Raw genomic sequence first — 18,077 nt, 5'->3', positions numbered from 1 at the left:
ATGTTAGCTTATTTTTCAGTTTTTTCCTTTTTTTTTATTTTTTTTTTTATTTTTTATTTTTTTAGTTTTTTACCTTTTTTTAGTTTTTTTAGTTTTTTTAGTTTTTTTAGTTTTTTTAGTTTTTTAGCTTTTTTACTTTTTTTATTAGTTTTTAGTTTTTTTGTAGTTTTTGCCTTTTTTTAGTTTTTTCAGTTTTTTTTTAGTTTTTTATTGGTTTTTACCTTTATTTTAGCTTATTTTTCAGTTTTTTCCTTTTTTTTAGTTTTTTTTTAGTTTTTAGTTTTTTTAGTTTTTTACCTTTTTTTAGTTTTTTTAGTTTTTTTAGTTTTTTAGCTTTTTTATTTTTTTTATTAGTTTTTAGTTTTTTTTTGTAGTTTTTGCCTTTTTTTTTAGTTTTTTTAGTTTTTTAGCTTTTTTATTAGTTTTTAGTTTTTTTTGTAGTTTTTGCCTTTTTTTAGTTTTTTTAGTTTTTTAGCTTTATTATTTTTTTATTAGTTTTTAGTTTTTTTTGTAGTTTTTGCCTTTTTTTAGTTTTTTCAGTTTTGACGTCACCTGATCCAGTTTTTTCAGGTGACTTCACCTGATCCACGATCCACAGATCCACAGACAACTTATTTTTATATATATAGATAGTTTTTTTTTTTTACTTATGTCCTGGTCGTCATTTATACTCCCTGTGTCCCGGTGCTTTGTTGATTGCTAATCGAACATTCCTTTTGTCCTGGTCGCTTTCTCTTTGAGTTTTGTCATTTATTTTTTTCTTTTTTAGTTCTTTTAGTTTTTACCTTTTTTAGTTTTTTTTTAGTTTTTTAGATGAAAATTGTTTTTAGTTTTTTCCTTTTTTTCTTTTTAGTTTTTTATTGGTTTTTACCTTTATTTTAGCTTATTTTTCAGTTTTTTCCTTTTTTTTAGTTTTTTTTTTATTTTTTATTTTTTTTAGTTTTTTACCTTTTTTTTAGTTTTTTTAGTTTTTTTAGTTTTTTAGCTTTTTTACTTTTTTTATTAGTTTTTAGTTTTTTTTGTAGTTTTTGCCTTTTTTTAGTTTTTTATTGGTTTTTACCTTTATTTTAGCTTATTTTTCAGTTTTTTCCTTTTTTTTAGTTTTTTTTTAGTTTTTAGTTTTTTTAGTTTTTTACCTTTTTTTAGTTTTTTTAGTTTTTTTAGTTTTTTAGCTTTTTTATTTTTTTTATTAGTTTTTAGTTTTTTTTGTAGTTTTTGCCTTTTTTTAGTTTTTTTAGTTTTTTAGCTTTTTTATTAGTTTTTAGTTTTTTTTGTAGTTTTTGCCTTTTTTTAGTTTTTTTAGTTTTTTAGCTTTTTTATTTTTTTTATTAGTTTTTAGTTTTTTTTGTAGTTTTTGCCTTTTTTTAGTTTTTTCAGTTTTGACGTCACCTGATCCAGTTTTTTCAGGTGACGTCACCTGATCCATCCACAGATAGACAGACAACTTATTTTTATATATATACTAGCTGTTGGGGTGGCGCTTCGCGCCACCCCAACACCTAGTTGGTGGGGGTGCTTCGCGCCCCCCCAAGCCCCCCCGCGTGCGTAAGTCGTTACGCGCCATAATAGTTACGCGCCATTGTAGTTGTGTCCCTATGTCCCACCTGTGAATATAGATAGATATATATATATATATATATATATATATATATATATATATATATATATATATATATATATATATATATATATATGGTTTTAACTACGTAAAACTTGCGAATATACAACATTCTTTGCTGTCCCATTGTCTTTGCATATAAATAGATTGTCAGGTTTACCGACTCTTGAACATGCAACATATAATGGTCCATGGGAAAACAATCTGTATTCAGATCTATACCTCATGATTCTAATGATTGCCCTTGAGCTTTGTTGATGGTGATTGCTAATCGACCATTCCCTGTCCCGGTGTCCCGGTCGTCATTTATATCCCCTGTTTCCCCCGGTGTCCCCGTTGTAGTTGTGTCCCTGTGTCCCGGTCGTCATTTATATTCCCTGTGTCCCGGTCGTCATTTGTATCCCGGTGTCCCGGTCTGTATATACATTCGTTTTTTAGTTTTGTTTTTCTTCTTTATTTTTTTCCTTTTTTTTTCTTTTTTAGTTTATTTAGATTTTTAGATTTTTTAGTTTTTTTATTAGTTTTTAGTTTTTTTTTCTTTTTAGTTTTTTTGTAGTTTTTACCTTCTTTTTAGTTTTGTTAGTTTTTTTTTTACTTATGTCCTGGTCGTCATTTATACTCCCTGTGTCCCGGTGCTTTGTTGATTGCTAATCGAACATTCCTTTTGTCTCGTCATTTATTTTTTTCTTTTTTAGTTCTTTTAGTTTTTACCTTTTTTAGTTTTTTTTAGTTTTTTAGATGAAAATTTTTTTAGTTTTTTCCTTTTTTTCTTTTAGTTTTTTATTGGTTTTTACCTTTATTTTAGCTTATTTTTCAGTTTTTTCCTTTTTTTTAGTTTTTTTTTATTTTATATTTTTTTTAGTTTTTTACCTTTTTTTAGTTTTTTTATTTTTTTTAGTTTTTTAGCTTTTTTACTTTTTTTATTAGTTTTTAGTTTTTTTTGTAGTTTTTGTCTTTTTTAGTTTTTTCAGTTTTTTTTTTAGTTTTTTATTGGTTTTTACCTTTATTTTAGCTTATTTTTCAGTTTTTTCTTTTTTTTTAGTTTTTTTTAGTTTTTAGTTTTTTAGTTTTTTTACCTTTTTTTAGTTTTTTAGTTTTTTTAGTTTTTTAGCTTTTTTATTTTTTTTATTAGTTTTTAGTTTTTTTTGTAGTTTTTGCCTTTTTTTTAGTTTTTTTAGTTTTTTAGCTTTTTTATTAGTTTTTAGTTTTTTTTGTAGTTTTTGCCTTTTTTTAGTTTTTTTCTTTTTAGTTTTTTTGTAGTTTTTACTTTCTTTTTAGTTTTGTTAGTTTTTTTTTTACTTATGTCTGGTCGTCATTTATACTCCCTGTGTCCCGGTGCTTTGTTGATTGCTAATCGAACATTCCTTTTGTCCTGGTCGCTTTCTCTTTGAGTGTCGTCATTTATTTTTTTCTTTTTTAGTTCTTTTAGTTTTTACCTTTTTTAGTTTTTTTTAGTTTTTTAGATGAAAATTTTTTTTAGTTTTTTCCTTTTTTTCTTTTTAGTTTTTTATTGGTTTTTTACCTTTATTTTAGCTTATTTTTCAGTTTTTTCCTTTTTTAGTTTTTTTTTATTTTTATTTTTTTTTAGTTTTTTACCTTTTTTTAGTTTTTTTTAGTTTTTTTAGTTTTTTAGCTTTTTTACTTTTTTTATTAGTTTTTAATTTTTTTGTAGTTTTTGCCTTTTTTTAGTTTTTTCAGTTTTTTTTTTAGTTTTTTATTGGTTTTTACCTTTATTTTAGCTTATTTTTCAGTTTTTTCCTTTTTTTTAGTTTTTTTTAGTTTTTAGTTTTTAGCTTTTAGTTTTTTACCTTTTTTTAGTTTTTTTAGTTTTTTAGCTTTTTATTTTTTTTATTAGTTTTTAGTTTTTTGTAGTTTTTGCCTTTTTTTAGTTTTTTAGTTTTTTAGCTTTTTTATTAGTTTTTATTTTTTTGTAGTTTTTGCCTTTTTTTAGTTTTTTTAGTTTTTAGCTTTTTTATTTTTTTATTAGTTTTTAGTTTTTTTTGTAGTTTTTGCCTTTTTTTAGTTTTTTCAGTTTTGACGTCACCTGATCCAGTTTTTTCAGGTGACGTCACCTGATCCATCCACAGACAGACAGACAGACAACTTATTTTTATATATATAGATATATATATATATATATATATATATATATATATATATATATATATATATATATATATATATATATATTTATATATATATTATACTAGTTGTTGGGGTGGCGCTTCGCGCTACCCCAACATCTAGCAACATCAATACCTAGTAGGCGGGTTTTATGTTTTTAACTACGTAAAACTTGCGAATATACAACATTCTTTGCTGTCCCATTGTCTGTGCATATAAATAGATTGTCAGGTTACCGACTCTTGAACATGCAACATATAATTGTCCATGGGAAAAACAATCCGAATTCAGATCTATACTTCATTATTCTAATGATTGCCCTTGAGCTTTGTTGATGGTGATTTCTAAGCAAACATTCCTTGTGTCCCCGTCGTCGTTTATATATCACCCTGTGCTCCCGGCGTCCCCGTTGTAGTTGTGTCCCGGTGTCCCAGTCCGTAATTTTTCTTTGAGTGTCCTGGTCGTCATTTATATTCCCTGTGTCCCGGTGTCCCAGTCGTCATTTGTGTCCCGGTGTCCCGTCTGTAATTTCCTCATGATTCCAATGATTGCCCTTGAGCTTTGTTGATGGTGATTTCTAATCGAACACTCCCTGTGTCCCTTTTGTCATTTATATATCCCTCCTGTGCCCCCTGGCGTCCCCGTTGTATTTGTGTCCCTGTGTCCCGGTCGTCATTTATATTCCCTGTGTCCCGGTTGTTATTTGTGTCCCGGTGTCCCAGTTGCCATTTATATTCCCTGTGTCCCGGTCGTCAGGTGTGTCCCGGTTGTCCATGGAAAAACAATCAGTGTTCAGATCTATGCCTCATTATTCTAATGATTGCCCTTGAGCTTTCTTGATGGTGATTGCTAATCGAACATTCCCTGTGTCCCGGTTGTCATTTATATATCCCCCTGTTCCCTCAGGCGTCCCCGTTGTAGTTGTGTCCCTGTCGTCATTTATATTCCCTGTGTCCCGGTTGTTATTTGTGTCCGGTGTCCCAGTCCGTAATTTCTCTTTGAGTGTCCCGGTCGTCATTTATATTCCCTGTGTCCCGGTCGTCATTTGTGTCCCGGTGTCCCGGTCTGTAATTTCGTTAGTCGACAAACATGACGTCAGTCGACAAACAACTTCATGACGGCATAATGTTCAATCCTTACAATGACGTCAGTCGACACACAAACATGACGTCAGTCGACACACAAACATGACGTCAGTCAACAGACACACACCAACAAACAACTTATTTTTATATATATACTAGCTGTTGGGGTGGCGCTTCGCGCCACCCCAACACCTAGTTGGTGGGGGCGCCTCGCGCCCCCACCAAGCCCCCCCCGCGCGCGTAAGTCGTTACGCGCCATATTAGTTACGCGCCATTGTAGTTGTGTCCCTATGTCCCACCTGTGAATATAGATATATATATATATATATATATATATATATATATATATATATATATATATATATGTTTTTAACTACGTAAAACTTGCGAATATACAACATTCTTTGCTGTCCCATTGTCTGTGCATATAAATAGATTGTCAGGTTTACCGACTCTTGAACATGCAACATATAATGGTCCATGGGAAAACAATCCGTATTCAGATCTATACCTCATGATTCTAAAGATTGCCCTTGAGCTTTGTTGATGGTGATTGCTAATCGACCATTCCCTGAGTCGCCATCGTCATTTATATATCCCCCTGTGCACCCCGGCGTCCCCTTTGTAGTTATGTCCCTGTGTCCCGGTCGTCATTTATATTCCCTGTGTCCCGGTCGTCATTTGTGTCCCGGTGTTCCAGTCTGTGATTTCTCTTTGAGTGTTCCGGGCGTCATTTATATTCCTTGTGTCCCGGTGTTTTTTTGTAGTTTTTACCATTTTTTTAGTTTTTTTAGTTTTTTTTTTTACTTATGTCCTGGTCGTCATTTATACTCCCTGTGTCCCGGTCGTCATTTGTGTCTTTTTTAGCTTTTTTAGTTTTTTTTTAGTTTTTTATCTTTTTTATTTTTTTATGTTTTTTCTTTTTGGGTTTTTTCTTTTTTTTATTTTTTCAATTTTAATTTTTTTAGTTTTTTCTTTTTAGTTTTTTTTTAGTTTTTTACCATTTTTCTTTTTTCGAATTACTTTAATCTAGTTTTTACCTTTTTTAGTTTTTTTTAGTTTTTTAGATGAAAATTTTTTTTAGTTTTTTCCTTTTTTCCTTTTTAGTTTTTTATTGGTTTTTACCTTTATTTTAGCTTATTTTTCAGTTTTTTCCTTTTTTTTATTTTTTTTTATTTTTATTTTTTTAGTTTTTACCTTTTTTTAGTTTTTTTAGTTTTTTAGCTTTTTTACTTTTTTTATTAGTTTTTAGTTTTTTTTTGTAGTTTTTGCCTTTTTTTAGTTTTTTCAGTTTTTTTTTTGTTTTTGTTTTTACCTTTATTTTAGCTTATTTTTCAGTTTTTTCCTTTTTTTAGTTTTTTTTAGTTTTTAGTTTTTTTAGTTTTTTACCTTTTTTTTAGTTTTTTTAGTTTTTTTAGTTTTTTAGCTTTTTTATTTTTTTTATTAGTTTTTAGTTTTTTTTGTAGTTTTTTCCTTTTTTTTAGTTTTTTTAGTTTTTTCCTTTTTTTAGTTTTTTTTTTATTTTTTATTTTTTTTAGTTTTTTACCTTTTTTTAGTTTTTTTAGTTTTTTTAGTTTTTTAGCTTTTTTACTTTTTTTTATTAGTTTTTAGTTTTTTTTTGTAGTTTTTGCCTTTTTTTAGTTTTTTCAGTTTTTTTTTAGTTTTTTTTTGGTTTTTACCTTTATTTTAGCTTATTTTTCAGTTTTTTCCTTTTTTTTAAGTTTTTTTTTAGTTTTTAGTTTTTTTAGTTTTTTACCTTTTTTTTTAGTTTTTTTAGTTTTTTTAGTTTTTTAGCTTTTTTATTTTTTTTATTAGTTTTTAGTTTTTTTTGTAGTTTTTGCCTTTTTTTAGTTTTTTTAGTTTTTTAGCTTTTTTATTAGTTTTTAGTTTTTTTTTGTAGTTTTTGCCTTTTTTTAGTTTTTTTAGTTTTTTAGCTTTTTTATTTTTTTTATTAGTTTTTAGTTTTTTTTGTAGTTTTTGCCTTTTTTTAGTTTTTTCAGTTTTGACGTCACCTGATCCAGTTTTTTCAGGTGACGTCACCTGATCCATCCACAGATCCACAGACAACTTATTTTTATATATATAGATATATATATATATATATATATATATATATATATATATATATATATATATATATATATACATATATATACTGAATTTGAATTCTATTTAAATATTTAGTACATAAATAGGGCCCTCCAAAAAGAATCCAATATTAACAAAATATTTTACAGAAATATTTGATATAATACTGCCAATTTGATGGACAGGATCAATAGATCCAGGGGAATGAAATCGATTTTGATCCTGCAAATTAATATTCTCTGGAATGATAATTATTAAAATAGGGTACTTTTTCTTCTTAGTTCCAAAACAGCGTGTGAATCCGCTAGAAATAAATACGAATATTCAAAAAATACCATCAGCTGTTGATTTGCATGGTTTCGACACTCTTCTAGTTGAGTGGTTGACAAGTTGACTAGTTGAGTGGCACAAGTCTAGACAAGTCTAGACTTGTGATCCTATGTCTTTCGGGATGGGAGTTCAAATCCTGATGTTGTCGGTTATTTGGTTTGAAACGAGGGTTAATAGTGTGCCCCTGTAAGCTTAGCCAAAGTCAAACCAGCTCCAGATGGGTGCCTGGAGAAATCCGTGCAAGGTAAACAGGATGGGTTATTGCTCAAAGATTAAAGATGCATTTTTCTAAACCCTTAAACCCCACACCAGAAAACGATTTGAATAATCCCACAAGCACGATTTACCTACCTTATATTCCGAAAATTACTTCAAAACTGAAAAAAGTTTGTTTAAAAAACAATTTACGTGTTGTATTCACAAATAATTTAAGTATAATGAATCTTCTCAATTCTGGTAAGGATAAAACCCCAGTTACTCGTCTAAGAGGGGTGTATCAAATACCATGTAGTTGTGGAAATTATTACATTGGTCGAACCCACCAAAATTTAGGAACAAGATTACAGCAACACAAAGAAAGTATTGAAAAAGCATTAAAATCTAGAAATAACTCCATATCTTTCGATTCAGCTTTAAGCAATCATATTTTTGAAAATCCAAACAATTATGTTCTATTTGACGAAACAATTCTAATTAGCAATGACCTAGGAATCAAACAAACTGTCCACGAGGCAATCGAAATCAAACGAAAATTAAATAATAATACATCCCTAAATAGAGACTTGGGCGAATACACACTCAACCCTATGTACACAAAAGTAGGAACGAATAAAACAAGCCCAATCCCAAAAGAACTACAAGATTAGCTGCAGAGAAGGCAAATATCGCAATAAGAAATTATTCCAATTTTTAATAAATACAGTTAGTTCAATGAATGAACCTTTTTAGCTTGTAAAATGTTAGCTTTTATCACACAGTCTTGGCTGAACTTTTCGTTAAGAAGTAATGATGCCAAGGCTATTTAAAAAAAAGAATGGATTTTTAACCGAAAACTTTTATTGTAAGTGTTTAATTGTTTATTATTTTCTTTGCTGAAGACGGCCCTTAGATATAGGGCCGAAACATTCAAATAGGTTTTGTTGGTTCACTGTCTCAATGGATGGATTCTCAATGAATGGATCAATGGATTTTTAGTCCTCATTATTCTCTCTTCTGTAGTTGTACAATAAGACGTTGCTAGTGAAAATGGTACTCTGCTCGTTTATTGTACTTTGTGTTTGTAATTTCACTTCCAACGTAATTGTTTTCCAACTTAACTTATCAATTCTTCAAAAAATTTGGCCTATTGATTACCTTAAGGCTTAGTATTTGAATTGAGAAATTGCAAAATTCACCCAGGGCTTTTATTTTTTTTTCTCCTTTGCCGTCTGATTGAGGTTGTTTGTGATTGGTGCTTATTTCTTCTTTTGTTATAATAGAGGCTGTTGGAACAATTCAGTGGCTTCTATCCTCCTCCCACACTTAGTGGGGGCATGATTTTCTTTGAGAAGGGTGTATTTTCTATGTTCGTTGCTGCTAGGATTTCTTCCTTGCCATGGTACTTTCAAGGCAGAGTACGGCTACGGAGATTGAAACTTTATGGGAGGGGGTGTAGAGTGATGCTTTGAATCAACCGAGATAGAACGGGAGCATGTGCAGTTGTGTTGGTCTCGTACGGCTTGGTGCTGCAGTGAGTTGCTAGTTGTATTAATTGTTGTGGAATGCTGGAGCAATCAGTTATTGAAGCATATTAGGCCACTAGACTCCTGCAGTTTAATCACTCTTTCCTTGATACTCTATAATGCGGCTTGTAAGTCTGATATTACCTGAGACGTGTATTATCTGTTTCTGCGCTGCTCATTATGGTGGGTGGTTCCTCCGTGATGTGGGAACTTGAAGGGGAGTCTGACAGATAACAAGTTATTAACGCATGTTTAAACGCTTGCTCCTTGCACTTTAACGAGTCTTGTCTTCAAACTGTATGATGCTGCTTATTGGTATTAAAGTGTCTCAGATTTTTGCTCTGTGTTGATTGCAGTTGTTGCTTCTTCTTTAATGGTTTTTTGAAGGCACTTCTAAACAATTCATCTTATTTTGATACAGTCCAGATATATCAAATCCCCAGAAGATTCCTATTTATGCCACACAGATGCTTCTAAGCTTGTGTTTTGTTTATAGGACTTTAGTGTAATTTGGTTGATAGTCACACGGGACTGTCACTGATGTCAACCCCGTGTCTAAATGGTGAGGTAGCTCTACCTTTCACCCAAAAAATATTGCGGAAGCCTTATTTCTTTTTGGGGCGAACTATCTGAATATCAGAATTCCTCTCTCTGAATTCCTCATTCTCAATCTGAATTCCTCAATCTTGGATTGGTCCTAAAAGCCGCCTTCCAGAAAATTGAAAAGGTATTACCAAGAATGCTCTTTTTTCAGGCGTATCTATTGTGGCTATGGTCATAGTTGGTTAAAGAGCTATACCTACCTCAGTAAATGTGACAAAAATGCATTATTTTTATTTAGATAAAGCTATGAGTTTGACTATTACAAAGATGCATTGCCTGAAGTCTGTGTTTATTTTAGAGTGGGGGGAGGGATGGGAAGGTCTAAAACAGCAACAAAAAGGCGATCTATATACAAAATATAGAGGAAACTGAAAACGCGGGACTTAGGAGGATGGGTTGAAAAGCCCTTCCTCCTACCTATATACCTTACATTCCTATACATTATTTTGGTTACTTTGACTTAGCTCTCAATTTGAAATATGTTTAGATCTGTTTTAGGACTGCGCTTCATTGGGCGAGTAAGAGAAATCTTTTAAGAATAGTGGAGATTCTCCTAATAAATGGAGCAGATGTGTCAATATCAACCAAAACTGGAGACCTAGCTGTTCAGCTGACAACTGATGAGAAAATTGTAAAGGCGCTAGACCCAAATAAAGAATCAGTGATGAATGATACAGACATATCGGACACTTCCCTCCCAATGACTCCAAATTACTTGAAAAATGCACCATTGTGCTATAAAGTTGACACCAGTCTACCAAGAAAAATGCCAAAGGTGGAAGCTGCTAATTTAGAAGCCGATGTGATCCAAGAATCACACATTTCAAAGCCTTGTGCACATTTACCTTTGAAGTCTTTCGATACTTTCAAGCAAGAAGACAGCTGTAACCATGGTTAGTTTTTAATGTACTTTATTCTAAGTTGATTCAATACTACTTAGTTTCTTTTTATTAAGAGAATGGAAAAAGTAACGATCAATTTTGTATTTTTGTTATACAAAAAGAACTTTAGTTTTTGCAAATAAATTATTATTCCTGCCTGGAATCGCCTGCTTTTATTATTCTGCAATTCAGTATGTTTAATAACTTTTGAAAAATGAATCTTTGTTTTATTTATTCATTAATCAATATACTACAACAAATAGCAAACTGCTTGTGGCTACAATTAACATGAGTAAGTGTAACGTTAAATAAAATGTGAGAAAATAAAACAACCTACGTACACAATAATGATATGAAAGACGCATACAATAAAGCTAGAAAGGAGTTTAGCATATTTGGCTGATAATAAACTGTTGAAGTATTATAAAACAATGACCTAAGAATTTGTTATGTATACTTTCGTTAGATATAACGAATTCTAAATAATATTGAGTAAGCACTAAGTAATGCTCAAATGATTCAATATTAACTGCTTCAATAGTGAAAGAGGAAACAGTGTTCCACCATTCAGTGTCCAGTATATAAGGGTTTCCGTGCCTCTGTGCAGGGATATACGTTAAATTTTGTTTAGTACTAACTGAAAACACTTTAAAGTGCAGAAAAGAGTCAACTAGGGATTTCAAGTGTTTCTTTATCATTTGCCTCTCAAAACGTTTGAACTTGAAACTTATTTTTTGAAGTAAATATAAATAAGTAAGCATTTGCATTTTCGAGGCATTGTGAAATTTTTTTTATCACATTGCCCTTGTATTGTAGTAATTGTTCTTGAAGCATTGGGCAAAAAAAAATATGAAACTTTAGCTTAAAGTGTAAGGGGCTGAAGGGGTGGTAGCCCCTTATATTCATGATAATTTCTGTTCGGTTTGAGATTTAATATCGCTCTTAACTTTCATTTGAAAAAAAGTGCTATTGGTTTTTCAGTATCTGTTCGTTTTTAACATCGTAATTCAGGGTATTCCAGGAATTTTATCTTCAGGAACACAGTTTTGTGTATTTCAATGCTTTTCAGTTGAATAAGTATTCATTTTCAGTCTTACTTCATGTTTTGTCATGGTGGGACTTCAGGCCAAAAACACTAATATTTTCAGTGTTATCCTCTTGTAACTTCCAACTTAAAAAATGCACAATACATCGATCTGTCAATTATCAATCTTTGTGATGGTAGTTGTAGAGGGTTATAGGAAGGAGGAGGATATAGAATACTTTAAGCCTGCTGGGTTGCATCTTTTATTGATGTATATTTCAAAATCTTACAATATGCTCTTATTTCTCCGGAGGTGCATGAATGAGGCGTTGACACTAGAATATACTTTATTTATTTATTTTATTATGTAACATATAAATATAGGCTATAGACTATGTATAGGGTATGTAAGATATAGCCTGTATACTTTATTTATTTCTGAAAAAGGAAATTCTCTTTAGATCCTGAAATTGTTTTGGGTATTTTGTTCTTTTTTATCGAGTTGCTTGAAATTTTTACGCGACGTCGTGTTTGGCTATGTTCGACCCTAGAGGAAAAAGTCCAGGAGGGTGTTAGTAGTTACTGTCCAATTTGGCTCTGAGATAGGGCTACAGGAATCGCAATCTCTATTCTAATAAAGCTTCGTCTGGCATTCCATGACTGTGGGTTGGATGCAATCACTTCTGGTGAAAAATAAACAAAAAAACAATTAAATACTCATCTATGACAGGAGAGATACCAAATCTCACATTTCTTTAGTTAGGGGCTTGAAAACTTTGTTAGGGGATCTTGGATATTTAGCATTCAATGATCCAATTTTCTGAAAAATTGGACTTGAGGGGTATTTCGCCTTTTTTTTTCTGAAATCATGCATATTTACATTAAGCTAAGAAATTCTGACTAGTACCTTGAATTTAATCAATATAAATACTAGCAATTGGGGTGGCGCTTCGCACCACCCCAACACCTAGTCGGTTGGGGTGCTTCGCGCCCCCCAAGCCTTCCCGCGTGCGTAAGTCTTTACGCGCCATATTAGTTAGGCGCCATTGTAGTTGTGTCCATGTGTCCCACCTGTGAATATATATATATATATATATATATATATATATATATATATATATATATATATATATATATATATATATATATATACATATATATATATATATATATATATATATATATATATATATATATATATATATATATATATATATATATATATATATATATGTTTTTAACTACGTAAAACTTGCGAATATACAACATTCTTCGCTGTCCCATTGTCTGGGCATATAAATAGATTGTCAGGTTTACCGACTTTTGAACATGGAACATATAATTGTCCATGGGAGAAACAATCCGTATTCAGATCTATACCTCATTATTCTAATGATTGCCCTTGAGCTTTGTTGATGGTGATTGCTAATCGAACATTCCCTGTGCCCCCGTCGTCAGTTATATATCCCCCCTGTGCCCCCCGGCGTCCCCGTTGTAGTTGTGTCCCTGTGTCCCGGTTGTCATTTAAATTCCCTGTGTCCTGGTCGTCATTTGTGTCCCGGTGTCCCAGTCTGTAATTTCTCTTTGAGTTTCCCGGTCGTCATTTGTGTTCCGGTGTCCCGGTCTGTAATTTCTCTTTGAGTGTCCCGGTCGTCATTTATATTCCCTGTGTCCCGGTCGTCATTTGTGTCCCGGTTGTCCATGGGAAAAACAATCCGTATTCAGATCTATACCTCATTGTTCTAATGATTGCCCTTGAGCTTTGTTAATGGTGATTGCTAATCGAACATTCCCTGTGTCCCGGTCGTCATTTATATATGCCCCGGCGTCCCCGTTGTAGTTGTGTCCTTGTGTCCCGGTCATCATTTATATTCCCTGTGTCCCGGTTGTTGTTTGTGTCCCGGTGTCCCAGTCTGTAATTTCTCTTTGAGTGTCCCGGTCGTCATTTATATTCCCTGTGTCCCGGTCGTCATTTGTGTCCCGGTCTGTAATTTCGTCAGTCAACAAACATGACGTCAGTCGACAAACCACTTCAATGTGTCCCGGTCGTCATTTGTGTCCCGGTGTCCCAGTTTGTAATTTCTCTTTGATTGTCCCGGTCGTCATTTATATTCCCTGTGTCCCGGTGTCCTGGTCGTCATTTGTGTCCCGGTGTCCCGGTCTGTAATTTCTATTCGAACAATCCCTGTGTCCCGGTCGTCATTTATATATCCCGCCTGTGCCCCCGGCGTCCCCGTTGTAGTTGTGTCCCTGTGTCCCGGCCGTCATTTATATTCCCTGTGTCCCGGTCGTGATTTGTGTCCGGGTGTCCCAGTCTGTAATTTCTCTTTGAGGTTCCCGGTCGTCATTTATATTCCCTGTGTCCCGGTTGTCATTTGTGTCCCGGTGTCCCGGTATTTAATTTCATCAGTTGACAAACATGACGTCAGTCGACAAACAACTTCATGACGCATACAGCTCAATCCAACACCTAGTTGGTGGGGCGCTTCGCGCCCCCCAAGCCCCCCCGCGCGCGTAAGTCGTTACGGGCCATTGTAGTTGTGTCCCTGTGTCCCACCTGTGAATAGAGATAGATATATATATATGTTTTTAACTACGTATAACATGCGAATATACAACATTCTTCGCTGTCCTATTGTCTGTGCATATAAATAGATTGTCAGGTTTACTGACACTTGAACATGCAACATATAATTGTCCATGGGAAAAACAATCCGTATTCAGATCTATACCTCATTATTCTAATGATGTGTCCCTGTGTCCCGGTCGTCATTTATATTCCCTGTGTCCCGGTCGTCATTTGTGTCCCGGTATCCCAGTTTGTAATTTCTCTTTGAGTGTCCCGGTCGTCATTTATATTCCCTGTGTCCCGGTCGTCATTTGTGTCCCGGTCTGTAATTTCTATTCGAACAATCCCTGTGTCCCGGTCGTCATTTATATATCCCGTCTGTGCCCCCGGCGTCCCCGTTGTAGTTATGTCCCTATGTCCCGGTCGTCATTTATATTCCCTGTGTCCCGGTCGTGATTTGTGTCCGGGTGTCCCAGTCTGTAATTTCTCTTTGAGGTTCCCGGACCCAGCACTGTCTGCGGTTAGAACACTAGGGACAATGAGAATCCATAAATAGAAGCCTGCCGCGTGCCATGCTGGGGCCCAGCGGTGAAGCCACCGGGACCCAGCTAGTATATATATATATATATATATATATATATATATAAATATTTTAGAGCTCTCCATTTTATGCTGATTCAAAATAGTCACAATTGGTTAAATTCAAGGTGCTAGTCAGAATTTCTTTGCTTAATGTAAATTTGCATAATTTCAGCAAAAACGCGAAATACCCTTCAAGTCCGACTTGAAGTCCGACTTATTTTTCGGTTGATGGTGTCATAAGTCTCCTTTTATTATTGAAATATTTTGAATCTAAAATAGGAGACTACATTCATATACTTACCTGCACAGAGGTAAGAGGGGAAGGGGGCGTTCCCCTTTGCAAAATATTTCTCGAAAGACCCCTCCCCCCAGAATAAACCTTACAATTATGAAGAGAAAATTCATTTTTGATTTTTAACGTTGGCCTACTTTCATTTAAAGAAGAACATCTGAATTTTGTTTAATATTAAGAAGAAATGATTTTTGAACAACCTGGAGGGGGGAATTGTGATTATATATGCATATATCTGAAATATCTGACACATTTAAATAGCGATGAGAATCATCCCCAGGAACGTACTATAGGAAGAAAAAAAAAAAAAAAAAAACACCACATTTCTGGCAAAAAGCTTTGTTATGCAGGGGAGCCCTTCGCCCCCAGAAATATTCAAAGCTTTATTCGTTGCACCAGTTAGCGAATTCCTAGTCGAACTCTGAATCTCATGAAAGAAGATCTTCCGATTCTCTTTTGGAACTTTGACTCGTGTACCAATGAGAAAAATCCTGCTTGATCCTCTAAAAGTCTGTTTGTTTTTTCCTGAAACAACTTTTTAGATACGATTAGGTGTGAACCTTGGGAGGAGGCGAAGGGTCAAAATTGGAAACAATCACAAATTAAGCCGCTATTTTTGTTTTTTCAACTGAGGAGGGGATCCTTTGTTATGAATGGCTGAATCTTTTTATTTAGTATTCATCCTTTTTCTGGGCATTTGGTGAAACTAATAAGGAAAGTTCTGAAAAATTTGTTAGAAGAGCCATATGAATCCATGGTTTCCTGAATACTCGGTACATGCCCTAACCAACTGGAGTACCGTGATATTGAGCGATCTGACATATGACATGTTGATCCGGATAGATTTCAAACTATTTGTCCTACAAAGACTTAGTAATAGTTTTTTTCTTTAATACTGTGTCGTTATATTTAATTCTTTTGTTTTTAGAAATGATCTTGAAAATTCGAATAGCTGATACTGGTGACCAGGATTTCATAGAAGTGGAGTTGTCAAAAAAAGAAGCGACTTACGCCAACCTAGTCAATCTGTGCTGTCACGAATTGAAAATAGATAGTCGGTACGTAGAGCGAATCCGGAAATTACCCAATACTATATTAAGAAGGGATATTGAAGTGCGTCGTCTTACTGATTATACGGAAATTGAAGTTGTCTTGCTCATGAGTAAAGTTTTGGATTCTAATGCTGGTTCTTGTGAATCTTTGAAACCTGGCTCAAAGCCAGGAGAAGTAACAACTTCAGTGAGCAATGGATATCAATCAATCTCAATGTATAAAAATCAGAGGGTTTTATACTAGTAAAATGGTTGCTTTTTTAACGTGTCAGAAGATGGATGGAGTTCAAATTGATATTTTTAAGTGTGAATTATAATGTTAGTTGATTTTTTCTTTACAATCTATTTGCATATAAATTTCAAAAGCGCTCAACTTGTTGAATAAAAACAATTTACAATGAAAAGGATGTAATAGACCGGGTTTTTCGTCAAGATACCCTTCCTGTCCATGTTAAAATATGTGCTACTGCTCCTACCACTGCTGAAAAATCACTGCGGAACCAAGCCCCACGACACCGACACAGCTGCACGTACTCCTCCTTCACTCCAATATGTTCAAAGTGTCGCACTTCACCCCTCTCTCATGAAGTTCCAATTTTCTTTAAATATTTCCTCGTGACCTTCTCCCACCTCATTGGGTTCGATATGCTTTTGGTCTCCCCAAGATGGACGGCCAAAAAGAACAATCTTTTGCAATCCATCATTCTTCATCTGTCAAATAGTAATTATTGGGCTCATTTTGAGATTTAGTCAACAATCAAATACTATGGAAAGAAGACAGTCAAGAATCATAGGCAGCGCAATATCGCTGCCTAAGTAAAGAGCGATGTGGGCACAATGAATTATTATTATTATTTCTCTTTTCTATTCTAGGCCAGGGCACTTCGTATCGAAGGATTTGTCGTAGAAACTTCGAAATGGGCTCATTTGATTGGAAATTGAAAGGGCTAGTGTCCTTTTTAATAGTCAAAAGTAATTGGCGAGCAATTACTCACCCCCTCCCACGCCCACCATTTTCCCAAACACTTCCAATCAAAGTTTTGAGATAGCCGTTTTGTTCAACGTAGTTGAAAGGTCCGGAAATTACGTCTTTGAGGATGAAAACCTACCCACAGCCCTCAAGGGCAAGGGTTGTAAGTTATGCCTTGGGGGCAAAAAGTTTATACAGAAGGGGTGATCGTATAAACTTGGGAGGGGGATCATTGGATTGGTAAACAGAAGTTCTAGTTCCCTTTTTAAGATTCAGAGTGATTGGAGGGTAGATACTCCCCCCTCCACACCTTGTATTTTCCTGAAATGCATCTGATAGAAATTTTGAGATGGCCATTTGATGTCGTAGAAACTGAGAAAAAGGCTCATTCGATTGGAAATTGAAAAGGCTAGTGCCCTTTTTAATAGTCAAAAGTGATTGTAGGGCAACAACCCCCATGCCCATCAATTCCCTAAACAAACCTAATCAAAATTTTGAGATAGCTATTTTGTTCAGTGTAGTTGAAATGTCTGGAAATTATGTCTTTGAAGATGACATTCTCTCCCCCCCCCCTACAGTCCTCAGTGTCAGGGCTGTAAGTTATGTCCCCTGGGCATATATGGTTTTTATGGAAAGAGTGATCGTATAAACTGAAATGGGCTCGTTTGATTGTAAATCAGATGTTGTAGTGCTCTTTTTATGAGTCAAAGTCATCGGAGGGCAGCCCCCCCCCCGCGTCGTATTTTCCGCACATGTATCCGATAGAAATTTTGAGATAGCCATTTGTTCAAAAATAGCTCAAAGATCATATAATCAGGCCTTTGGGGTTGACCGAATCCCCCAGAGTTTGGGATTAATGGTTGTGAGTTATGTTCCAGGGGAACATAGGGTTTTATGGAAGGGGGGGGGGGGTCCTGTGAACTTTAGAGTAGAATTCATTTGATTGGAAATGTAAAGTTTTAGCTCACTTTTTAGAGTAAAGCACGATGGAGAGCAACTAGCCCCCCCCCACCCCTCCCTGACATCCTCTTTTCTCAAAACGCATTAACTGAAATGGTAAGATGGTCATTTTCTTCTTTTAGGTGGTCAGAATCCACCAGAACCCATGGGCAAGGGCTGTAAGTTATACCCTTGGGCA

At 33.9% G+C, this 18,077-nt stretch overlaps 1 protein-coding gene across 5 annotated transcripts in view; it reads left to right on the top strand.

The window, feature by feature from the left end:
* Positions 1–16,373, top strand: part of LOC136028996 (ankyrin repeat domain-containing protein 40-like) — a 29,258-nt gene extending 12,885 nt beyond the window's left edge. For 4 of the 5 annotated variants that reach the window (XM_065706997.1, XM_065706996.1, XM_065706995.1 and 1 more), the window contains exons 3-4: positions 10,068–10,462; positions 15,846–16,373. In XM_065706997.1, coding sequence (XP_065563069.1) covers positions 10,068–10,462; positions 15,846–16,213 — 763 coding nt within the window. In that variant the 3' untranslated portion in view covers positions 16,214–16,373. Of the gene's footprint in view, positions 1–10,056; positions 10,463–15,845 lie in introns of all 5 variants that reach the window. The other variant, XM_065706999.1, reaches the window with a different exon arrangement.
* Positions 16,374–18,077: the final 1,704 nt, after the last annotated feature.

This window comes from Artemia franciscana, chromosome 7 (genome assembly GCF_032884065.1).
Source record: "Artemia franciscana chromosome 7, ASM3288406v1, whole genome shotgun sequence".
NCBI lineage: Eukaryota > Metazoa > Arthropoda > Branchiopoda > Anostraca > Artemiidae > Artemia > Artemia franciscana.
Note: the sequence above shows the minus strand (reverse complement) of the source record. Positions and strands in the feature narration are given on the sequence as shown.